An 11523-nucleotide genomic window follows, 5' to 3' on the forward strand; every position below is an offset into this window, starting at 1 on the left:
ACACTTGTTCCAGTCTGTGTGGTAGCTGTGTGCACACAGAATGAAGGCCACAGAAGATGTGACAACGTTGAACCCGTGAATAAAAAGAGATAAGTCCGCAACAAATGGAAAATGATGTGCGCAGGGACGTGTTCACTTTGATATTTTTCAATCCATTCAAATATTTACAGGTATCTTTCATGGCGTGATGATCACACGTAGATGCTGAAGTTTCCCCCAAATCAACTTTGCATTCCTCTTTGCTGACTGTGGTCAAGTCACTGTGAACAACGCTAAGCAAATTATTTTGCAGGAAACAGGAAACAGTAGAATGCTAGTCCACTACTGCACTAGAAACCTAGTTAGCCCACAGGACTTGTGAATACAAGTAGTTCAGTGCGAGCTATTTAGAATCCCTTCAACTAGATCTTGATAATCAAAAGAGAAGCCGACGGCAGAAATGACCAAGTGACAGAACGTTCTAGGGCTACAAAGACATCTTGAACATTAAAACTCTCCTTCTGTCCCGTTGTGCACTTATTGAGATCTGAGTGCAAGGTGAGTATTGATTTTGTGACAACGGAATGAATGAACTAGTTAAAGCCAGACGGGTTTGGAGACAGGACAGTCTTTGAGGTCCCAAGCGTCCTGTAAAGTCCAACCAAACTCGATGTGACCAGATCTGAACTGTCTGTTCAGACCTTTATCGCATGACCTTTGCGTACAGAAGCACTTTGGACATTCAGCACAACGTACAATGGAGGATTTTAGATACGATGTCTCATACTTGTTCTCATTCTGTTTAGGGGCCAGGTTGAATCAAGAATTGAGCAGTATTCTCGATCTCCTGTCCGCAGTAGACTTGTATTCAGACTTCCGGCACTTGTGTTTGTGTTCCGTTCTTCGATGTCAAACATTGGATTGTTTCTGTACGTAGTTCCCAGTCTTACAGTTAATTGCTCATACTTTTGCAAGAAATATAAGTTGGATGTTTCAAAAATCCCATCTGATTATCAGATGTTGTTATTCACCTCCTACACCAGTGGAATGACAGATCACCAACTTAACAGAGTTAAATTTGGCATGTTTCCCCAGATGGCCCTTGGCCCCCAAAGTACAAAGTTCACATCTCAATCTGGCCCTGCAAGACCGGTTGACACTGAACCGCTCTTTCTCATTCGAGTGGGGATTTTGAGAAATGTTTACTCGAAAAGTTCACGACCCCAGAGATCAACAGCAATGTCATTATTTGTAGTGGAGACACACAGACAATCACAGGGAAACTAATTTCCTTGAGATACGCTTTGAACCTTAAACAAAGAGTGTGTGGAATTGGTTAAATCGATAGTTGGGATAGAGTAGACATGAAGTCATGAGCCGATGAAAGTGAACACATTTAACCGAATCCATAAGACTGTGTTTAGTCCTTCGCACAAAAACCCAGGAATGTTGGTCAAATGCGGGAACAGAAAGCACGAAGGACAATACCTGCGTGAGAACATTAGCAGGCGGGAGATTGACACCACTAGCTCTCCCCAGTCAGTTTGTAAAACATTTACCCTTGTGCTTGTCTGACACTGCAGATGTCAGCCATGTTCTTTCAATGTCAGCCAAGATCCCTCAAACCGACAGGCAGCTCTGCGGCCTGCAGGGGCTCTTACGCATCATACATATTTGATCCAGTCTGTTTATATGCCTGACCATCAATATGCAGGCTATACAAAATACCGTGTTTGCCCTTTATCAATAATGAAAAACCTATGAACTTCTGCCCTTGAGTCTGATTTCATTGACATGGGTTAACCCAGCCTGTCTGATGGTAAAGAGACGACCGTTGTTTTCCCTGCTTCTCTATATTAACCTATTGAATTGAAGCCCGGCCCCATCTTCTGAAAGCTCCGTACATCGAGATAATCACTAATTTATAACACGGAATAATTACCCAAACACTGCGGCCAATGGTGAAGCCTGGGGGACGAGCGAGGGGTCAAAAGGTTATCAGGTGTGATTAAAAGAGAGAGCTCACATCACGCTGCCGGTTGTCATATTTACGGAGCCCCTTTGAAGAATGGGGGTCGGGGAGCAGAGCAGGGCCCACAGCTGCAGGGGCCAGGCTTGATCCTGCGCCGGGGAAACACAGGGCGGTCAGGTCAAGGGGTCTCAACCCTGGAGGGTAAGGCACAGCCTTTACAAGAGGTGCTTCTTTAAAAACCCCAGGGCCACGTCGAGGAAATTGGTGAAAAAATAAAATAAAGGAAAAAATCGACGGATTCAACCTCGGCTCGGCGCAGGAGTTTTGGAGAGGTTTGCATGTCCTCAAGGGTTTTCCGTTCATCAAAGAATTCCAAAATGATTTCAAAGGTCAACCTTTCTTTTATCACATTCTCAGAGTTTCTTGTCTAAAAAGGCTCTATTGGCTCTTCTTTTTCTGGACTTTTTTTCTCAGCGACCTGACAAGATGAAGTGGTCTTGACACACCAGTCCAAACGAGGTCAGATGAACCATAAAATGCTAATTGCTCTTCTCCATGGGGAGTGTGTGTGTGTGTGTGAGAGAGTGTGTGCATTTGTGTGTGTGCGTGTGTGTTTACATAACATCTGAGGTCAAACCATGTGTTCAAAGTTCAAACACTTGTATGAGCAAGGGTGATTGAACATCTGTGAGGATATTCGTCAGACTAACCGCCATGACAGCAAGTGTTGGACCTGTGTGGGAATAAAAATAACCATTGGTCAATACGTAAAATAGACTGGTACCATCAGTCCTCAATGAGGGACGCAAAGTTTTGCGTATGGGATTAAGTGACACAGAAAAAGGCTATTTGTACTTCACTATACAATCATGACTTCGGGTCTTTGCGGATGTCCTGGAGATTAAAAGTGAAAATCAAACAAACAAGGAAAGGCACATATGCCAGGAAATTGTTTACGGGGCGACTCACCACTATGAAAAGCTAGTCATGCGACTACCGAGTCCTTCGACTTGATTGAAGTCATTCGTAACCTGCTCTGCTCCATTTACATCCTATTGGCCACATGCCGAGGTCAGGGAAATCAAAGAGGGAGAAGAAAAAACCGCAGACAAACAGACGATTGTCAAGTTTTACACCTTGACCTCGGTTTAAACTTGTGACTCACTCTTTTGTGCTTGCCGCTGTTTTTGCAGTTGGAGGAAACGGAGAGGGTATTGGCAGTTCAAGCCTGATAAAGATCTTGGGATGGAGAAGTTCACTCGGGGGAAAGGTTACAGGGAGTTTAAAGAGAGTGCAGTCAGTCATGGGGAGGATTAAATAAGGGGAAGTCTGGGCTGAGGAACTGTGAGGGATTTTAAAAGTGCACTGCAGACAAAACCCCAACTGTTCACCCGCTCAGCTTCATATTCAAACCCAAGGCAAAGAAAGTTTGGCTTGAACTCCCCTTCACCTTTGGAAAGTCTCAGAGAACATGCTGTTGTTCAAAGTCAAAGCGCGTCAAGAAAGGGATAATCAGGAGAGTCTGAAAGCAAGTCTTCAGGTGCTTTTGTAGCCGTGTAATGCCATCTATCCTGGTCGGTGAGAGATGCGAGTTCCAGCTTTCAAAGGGATACCGTGGGGCTTTTATCCAGGGCACATCTGTTGACCTTCTCGATGTGTCCTCGCGTCGTTCAGTGCCTTTCCTGTCTTTGTTTAGATTCAGCACAGTGGTGAACAACAGCCAACACGGAACTAAGAGTGTTTTATTTTTGAGGGGGGTGGGGGTGGGCATCCTCCATCTTTATCGAAAGCAAGTCGTGCAAAATGTACAAAAAGAAGAAGGAATGTTTGAGAAACAGACTATAATGAATCCCTCCACAGTTGGATTCGTTTTAGTTAATATATATATATATATATTAACTAAAACTAATCCATATATATATATATATATATATATATATATATATATATATTTTACCTGTACTTTAACCCGGGCAAGTCAATTGAGACTAAATTTGTACTTATTCACAATAACAGCATGTCAGGTCAGAGTTTGACAGGTCCGAATAAAAGCAAATGAATTGGCACAGCCAAACTCAGTCAAGCATTTTAGTACTTTATTTTTGAGATATCAGTGCAAATGAACACCAAAAATGAAAACATAAAAAAAAATGAAACAATGTTTCAGGTTGTCACATGGAAAAAAGGAAACATCTTTTTTTGTTGCTACAAATGTACTTCTCAGATGCACAATGCAGGTTCATGATTGTACGCCTCCTCACTAGAGTCCCGAGCTCTCTCTCCGAGCTCTGTTAACCAGTAACAGAAAAGAAAATCACAAAAATATCCAATGCACTTTTTCACACGTTGTATCCACTTGCTCAACAGTCTGTGGTTATTAAGGGACTGTTCATGTTCTAAATGACCCTCTCTCTGTGATAAAAAGACCTATTTTAAGACTTGACATTTCCCCCCCACCAGCAGTGGAGATACACAGGTAGTTCCCATGCTTCTGCATGCAACAGGCAGCAGTGAGGAGAATCAGACAGTATTACACAACACGGCGCAGAATAGATTATCATTTACCACATAGAGACACATGCAAAGAACAAACCAACCGAAAAAAAATGGGCATAGCATCTTCTGCCATTGTATGTACACTTTACGCATATAATCATATTTACATTTCAGGGCATTAAAAACTAGGGTAATATCTTTTTCTTCGACAATACAAAATAGTCATCTTTCAGAATGAAAGTACTATTTACACAAATATATTTAACCATTGTGAAAATGTAATAATAGAAGAAACATGTACTGTATTTCATATGTATTTTATATGTTTTATGTATTTAAAAAAGATCACATGTAAGACTAGATGGGCAACGCATTGTGTAAAATTGAAATAGAGAGACTGAGAGAATACCGTACAATCAACATAAAGAGCTAGAGATCAGATAAGCCCTCGAAAGTCACTGAATATGCTTCAGTCATTATTGGGTGGCAGGTTCACATTGAATCCAGCTGCTTTGAAATGCGTTTTTTTCTCGTTATTTCCATGCAATTCTTTTGACATTTTATGAGCTAAAAAACGGCCAAGAAAGTCAAAATGTGTCCATTAAGCACAAGAAACGTAAAAAAGAAAGAAAAAAAGAAACCTCACAAACTTTCAAATTCTCAACGGATAACAACACTGACATTTTTCAGTTCATGCCATAAACATACTCTTATAAGGACACCAACAGCTCATATTTGACAATGCAAATTCAGGGTGCGACATCAGATGACGGTGTTGTTTCACGAGGAAGGCGTTCATTTCCCCCAACGTCGCCCAGTTTAACCCTGTGTGAGGAAGCTGTGCTGGTTTGAACATGGAACCGTTTCCCAGACACTGCAGTATTGTAAAGGTTGCTCCGGAAACCCGTACGAAACGATTGCCACCCACACGCGACCGAGGAAAAGCTACTCGAACCGGTACTCGCAAGACATAGTCACACACCCATCCATTAAGACAACATGACCCTGGATTTGCACTGCCAACGTTCAGCCTCCGACAAGTTCATTTGAGATCAAAGCAAAACACACTGAATCGCGGAGCCATGGGCTCACGGACTCACTGATAATCATATCTAATAACATCTGGAGAGGAAGAGTACAGTGGCCCCTGCCCTTCAAACCCAGAGGAACCCCGGGTATCTGAAGCCAGTTCATTGTGAACCTTGTTCTCAAAGTCTTCCTCTGAAAACCTTCCCACCGGATACTTTTTGTAATAGACTTCTGTGCTTTCCTTGCTATGACTATATTTGAGGTCTGATCTAAAATTAATGGGTCTCTGTCTATCTGAAGATTTCTAGATGGGGGAAAATAAATAAATATGCAGTGAACTGAGCGCTAACATTTTTGGAGTCATTAATAATAAATGAAGTTGGAAATGTTCTTCATAAATGTTTCACGGCTGGCAACAAGGAGGACATGGAATAGTGATATGTGTGCAATGCAGACACAAATCATAGTAGCAAACCTGACAACTCCTTTGAAGGGAGAACTTGTTCATTTAAGAAGTTGAAATATGTACTGTAAGGATATCATCAGTGGACAATGTGTCAAATTGGACGATAACCTAATTTTGGTGGAAGTAATTTGAAGTTTTCTTCAAATAGAGTCATATCGTACCATTCCACAGTCCAACCTCGTACAATTATGATAAAATAATGAAAATATGCCTTGCAATCGTTCACTCTGCTCTTCTGATTCAAAATCCTTATCCTTGCGTTCCTCCCTGTTATTTCCTCTCTTCAAACTACAAATGAATTTGGCAAGTCAGTAAAAAAAAAAAAAAAAAAAAATCAAATATGAAACGTAATTTTTTATCCCCATCCGTTTTTGTTTTTTCTCTCTCTCTCTCCCTCAGTTCATAAAAGTCTTGTCGTAAAACTACCATTTGTCAGATGATTGGCTCAGCCCCTGGCTCCTGTGGCTGTGCTTGTCGTTGTGGGGAGGCGAGCGCTGGCTGGAGTTCTGTCTACGGTCGTACGCATGCATGTCGGCCACAGGCTCCTCCTTGACCCTCAGCCCTGCCCCTGGGGGCCCCTCCCCCTGGTCCCTGGTCATCTCCCTCCTCAGCTGGGCGCTGCCCTTCTGCAGCATGTAGTAGAGGATGGGGTTGGAGCGCGTCAGCCTGGGGGAGTCAGGGCTGGAGTCGCAGGTCTCTTCCTCCTCATCCTCCTCCTCCTCCTCGCCCTCCCTGTCCTCCCCGCGGCCTCCCCACCGCACCGGGCTCTCCGCCTCCCGTTTCACCGGGGGCGGGGGGTCCCGTTTGGGGGAGTCCTGGACCGGGGCGGCGGGATGCCAGGGGAGGCCGCGGTGGGAGATGTCGCCCGTCGGGGGGGTGAGCAGGGGCCTGAGGTGGCTGGGGAGGGGCGGGGGCCCTGAGCTGAGGGGGGGGCCGTGCTGGTGCCAGGGCAGGTGGAGGAGCTGGTGATTGTAGCCGCCGGGCTGATTGAGGACGCCGCCGTTGGCCTTGCCGTTGACCTGCAGAAGGGAGGAAGGGCTGGGAGCCCCCCGGGAATGCTGGGACAACTCCTTCAGGCAGTTGTCGGAGAGCAGCAGCTGCTTGAGCACGTTGAAGCCTCGGCTCTCCCTGGGGAGGGCCTCGCCCTGGGGGCTGCGGGCCGGGCGCTCCTCCTCCTTGGGGCTGCGAAGCCCCCGGAGGTCGGGCCCCTCCTTGAGGGCGGACACCAGGCCGTCCGCCGGCCTGTGAGGGCTGCCGTTGCTGAGGCTCTCGGCCAGCTCCGGACACAGGCGCCTCTTCTTGGGGCCGGAGCCCAGGTGCTCCTTCTGCTCCTCCTTGACGTGGGTTAGCCTGGTCTCGGTCTGGGCGCTGGCCGTGTAGTACGTCGCCGTCTGCTGCTTGAGGAGCTGGCTGAGGAGGCCGTATTTGGCAATGACCTCCGCCGGCCGCGGCTCCATCTTGAGGTCCGGTTGGGCTTCGGAGAAGGGGCTGCGTTGCCTCTCGGCGGCGACCCGCCGCTTCAGGCCCGGCGCGTCGTCGGGCGGCGCCGAGGACACGCTCACCTCCTCGGAGGGTTCGGCTTTGACCTTGACATCGGCCGCCGCCGCGCCGTCGGAGCTGTCGCAGACGGCCGAGGCGCCGCCCGGCTTGTCGAAGCACGGCCCCTCCGCGCTCCGCCCTCCCGCTCCCTCCCGAGGGCCTGTCTCGGCGGCCGCTCGCGGCGGCGGCGGCGGACGGCGCGCCCGTCCCCAGCAGCAGCTGCAGCACGGTGCGGCGCTCCAGCAGGTTCTCGATCTGCGAGGAGGCGGCGGCGGCGTTGGCGGGGGGGGAGGAGGACGCCTCGCGCCGCCTGAACGGCGCGCCGCTGCCCGACGGCCCGTCGGAGAGCGGCGTGGCGGCGTTCCGCGGCGCGGCGGGCACGTTGAGCCTCTCCAGGAGGGCCAGGGGCCGGCCGGCGTCCAGCTCCTGGCTTGGGGTCTTCCCGGGAGGCGTCAGCGGGGAAGGCGAGGCCGTCCCGCACTGGGCGAGGTTCTGTAAGAGTTTACTGGCGCTGAAGGCGGGCTCGGGGGCTTTCTCGTTGGGGTAAGGTTTGGATTTGCACAGGTCCAGCGGGCTGGACTGGACATGGGGGGAGGGGTAGGAATAGGGGGAGGGGGTGCTTCCCGGCTCCCTGTTGAGGGTGTAGAGGGGCAGGGGGGGAGGCAGAGGCCCCGGCCTGTCCAGGGGGCTCTGTGTCCTGCCCTCGTCCCAGGGAGACGGCCCCCTCAGCGGGCCCCGGGGCATGCCGAGCGAGGGCGTTGCGTCGTGTTGCAAATCGGGATTAGCGGCGGTTTTGTTGCCTTTGTCGTTACTCCTGCGCTCGAGCAGCAGCTGCATGAGAGTGACCTTGGGGTGGGCTTTAAGGTCCGGGCTCTTTTCGAGCTCCTTGGCCTGATGGACCCTGGTGGGCCCGGAAGGGTCCGGCTTCCACTTGTTGATGAGCGACTCGGTGAGCTTGTCAAGGGAGGAGGAGGAGGAGGAAGAGGAGGAGGAGGAGAAGGCCGTCGAGGAGGAGAGCGCGGCGGAGCAAGCGGAGAACGCCGGGGTGGAGGAGAGCCCGCGGGGGGAGGGGGAGAAGGCGGGGGCGGAGGAGGAGAAGACGGCTGAGGAGGAGGCGGAGAAGGAGAAGGACTTGGGCCCGGTCTCGGCGGCGCCGGCCCGGCCCCTCACGGAGAGGTCGATGGGCGAGCAGCCGGAGTAGGAGCTCTCGGCGTCGCTGCTCTCCTTGGCGAGGCTCCGCTCCTGCGCGGAGCACTCGCTGTCCGAGGTGACGGAGGAGGAGCCGGAGCCGCGGCTGGGCGGGAGCGCCCCGAGGTCGTCCTCCAGGTGCCCGTTCTTGGTCAACTGCTTCTGGCTGTTGTGGTTGTTGAGGAGCAGCAGGAGCAGGCTGCTGCAGGTCTGCGGGGGCCGGGCCGGGCGCGAGTCCAAGCCCCTCTTTTCCCTCGGCGGCTGGCCGTGGGAGCGGGCCGGCGGGTGGGCGTGGGAGGGCGGCGGAGGAGGGGTGGGCCGGGGGGAGCCGGGGGGAGCCAGCAGGGAGGGGCTCTGCCGGGTGGAGTTGGCCACCGGCGGGGGGAGTGCTGTGGCTGCGGGCGGCGTCCCGTTGGGGGCGCCCGGAGGCTCGGTGTCGGCCGCGCTTGACGGCCGCTTGTCCTGGCCCTGCTGCGTGGCCATGGCGGCCAGGCGCTCGCTGGCGGAGCGACCCGACATCTGGGCCTTGAGCGCGTGCTCGCGCGAGTACTGCTGCAGGTGGGCCTCGCTGGACAGCAGCAGGGCCAGCTGACTGCATGCCACGCTGGGCTTGGGCGAAGGCGCCGGGCTGGAGCGGATCTTCACCAGGTTGGCCACGGCTTTCAGCCGCTCGGCGCACGACACGGCGTCGCCGCCGCCGCCGGCGGGGCCCGAGGGGGGAGTGGCGCCGTGTGCAGAGCGCGGCGACTCGGACGTCCGCTCCTGGGCGGGGCCCCGGCGGCTGTAGGGCGTGGAATTGTGGCTCTGCAGCTTGCTCTTCCTCATCAGGCCCTTTAGCCGGCTGGAGGCCGTACCGTAGCAAGGAAGGGCCTCCTTGTCCGCAGAGGGGGAAGGGGCCTGCGCCGGGGCCTGCGCGGGGGCCGGCGGAGGAGGCGGTGAGCGCTCGCTAGCAGCCGGCTTGTTGCCCTGCTGGGACATGGCCACGCTCTGCAGCCGCGAGCTGAAGGACTGGAGCAGGGAGGCCAACAGGGTACTCTCCCCGCCGTGCTGGGAGCCCTCCAGGGTCCCATTCTGCAGTCCTCCCCCCTGGCCGTTGAGCTCCACCGGGGGAGAGCTCAGTCGCTGGGCGCCCGGCTGGTTCCACGCTCCGGCGCAGAGAAGACGGGCCTTCTTGAGGTTCTGCGAGGAGCCCAGCGAGGGCCCGTTCCCGGGCTTGGGGGCGCTCGGGCCATGGGGCAGCTGGAAGGGCCGGGCCGCCTTGTTTACCTGCTCCTGGTTGCCGTTGGCAGTCTCGGATCTCCGGGTTGCCGTGGCGCCAGGCCCGGCTGCCACAGGATGCATCAGTAAACCTTCCAGATAAGTTAGAACTGCTGAATCCGTGTGTGTCTCTGGGCCAGGTTTCCTCCCCATGAGTCATGTTCAATACTAGGATCCCCTGGTATGGTTCAGCACTGCTACTAGGTAAAACAAAAATAACAATAGGATAACAGTCCACTAGGTCATCGGGTCGGAGGGAGACATGGGACTTCCAAATGCCGACGAGAGGACGTAGACGCTTCAGGGGGGGGGGGGGGAGGCTCTAGGCCAGAGACACCGCAGCCATGACGGCATCCATTTTGGGGCTAGTCAGCGCTCCCTGGCATTCCTGTGCGCCTGCGAAACGCCGGATGGTCCCAGAATGCCCCGGCTTCTGGGGGAGGGCGGGGGGGGCTTATCCGGACGGGGAGTGGGGAGTCAGCAGGATTTCGCCACGGCGATGTTGACGCATTCCGTGGCTGTGGATGTTTGGGATGTCTGTTGGGAGGCCCCCGGGGGCCAGGCCTCTGACTGTGGCGCCTTTCCGCTCTCCTGAGCTCAGACGCAGGGACCTATGGGAGAGAGAGGGAGAGACAGAGTGAGAGAGAGAGAGAGGGGAGAGAGAGAGGGAAAGGGAGAGAGTGGGAGAAACAGCATGAGACGGGGATTCGCACAGCACTCTATCACATTGATTTCTCAACACCTTGTCCGCCATCCCTGTTACTTAGCAACATTTCAGTTTGACTGCACACGGCTCCCTCGGCCTGTCCCCCCCCCCGCCCCCCCTCCTCCTCCGAAACCAAAACCCCCGAACGCCAAATGCAGATTAGTCCTGATTGGATTCAAATTGAAGATTCAAGCCCACTACCTGAAAAACATTCAGGTCTCGAGCAGTAAGCCCCTTGCCGCGCTGCGCCCGGGCGCCGTCTTCCAACAGTGAAGAGGCCGTGAGAAGCCCTGAATCATTTCTTATTCAGCCTGTCATTTCAGTGGATTACCGCACCTCACCGCCCCCCCCCCCCCCCCCAGAACCACACCACCCCCTCGTTCTCCCACCACTTATACACTTCAATACCATCTCACACAACCCCTCGCTCCATCCTCAACCAGCAGCTGCCACCAGCCCGCCCGCCCACACACACACAAACACACAAACAGGCAACATTAACATAGAATGCAGACAGACTTTGTGCCCGCCCACCTGGACAGAGGTGTGTCTGTCCAGGGTGGGATTAACGCATGCTCAGCCAAAGCCAATCACCTCCCCCCTGCAGACTTCCAGAGCCGATGACACCGTACTAAAAACAACAACAGTGTCAGGTGGCTGAGCGGGTAGAGCATCGGGCTAGTAATCTGAAGGTCGCCAGTTCGATTCCTGCCGGTGCATATGACGTTGTATCCTTGGGCAAGGCTCTTCACCCTACTTGCCTCGGGGGGAATGTCCCTGTACTTTACCGTAAGTCGCTCTGGATAAGAGCGTCTGCTAAATGACTAAATGTAAATGTAACACACCTAATACGTTCAACTGCCTGACTTGAATGGAGCTGAACTCATCTTT

The 11523-nt window shown here is 52.8% G+C and overlaps 1 protein-coding gene across 1 annotated transcript; it reads right to left on the minus strand.

The window, feature by feature from the left end:
• Positions 1–4030: 4030 nt before the first annotated feature.
• On the minus strand, positions 4031–10240 carry nrip1b (nuclear receptor interacting protein 1b). The gene is given in 3 exon segments (XM_084684244.1): positions 4031–7616; positions 7618–10067; positions 10069–10240. Coding segments are annotated over 3 exon segments (3720 nt in total). The 5' UTR covers positions 10087–10240; the 3' UTR covers positions 4031–6364.
• Between the last annotated feature and the right edge of the window lie 1283 nt (positions 10241–11523).

This window comes from Hypomesus nipponensis, chromosome 20, assembly GCF_054491055.1.
Source record: "Hypomesus nipponensis isolate SF chromosome 20, ASM5449105v1, whole genome shotgun sequence".
Lineage (NCBI taxonomy): Eukaryota > Metazoa > Chordata > Actinopteri > Osmeriformes > Osmeridae > Hypomesus > Hypomesus nipponensis.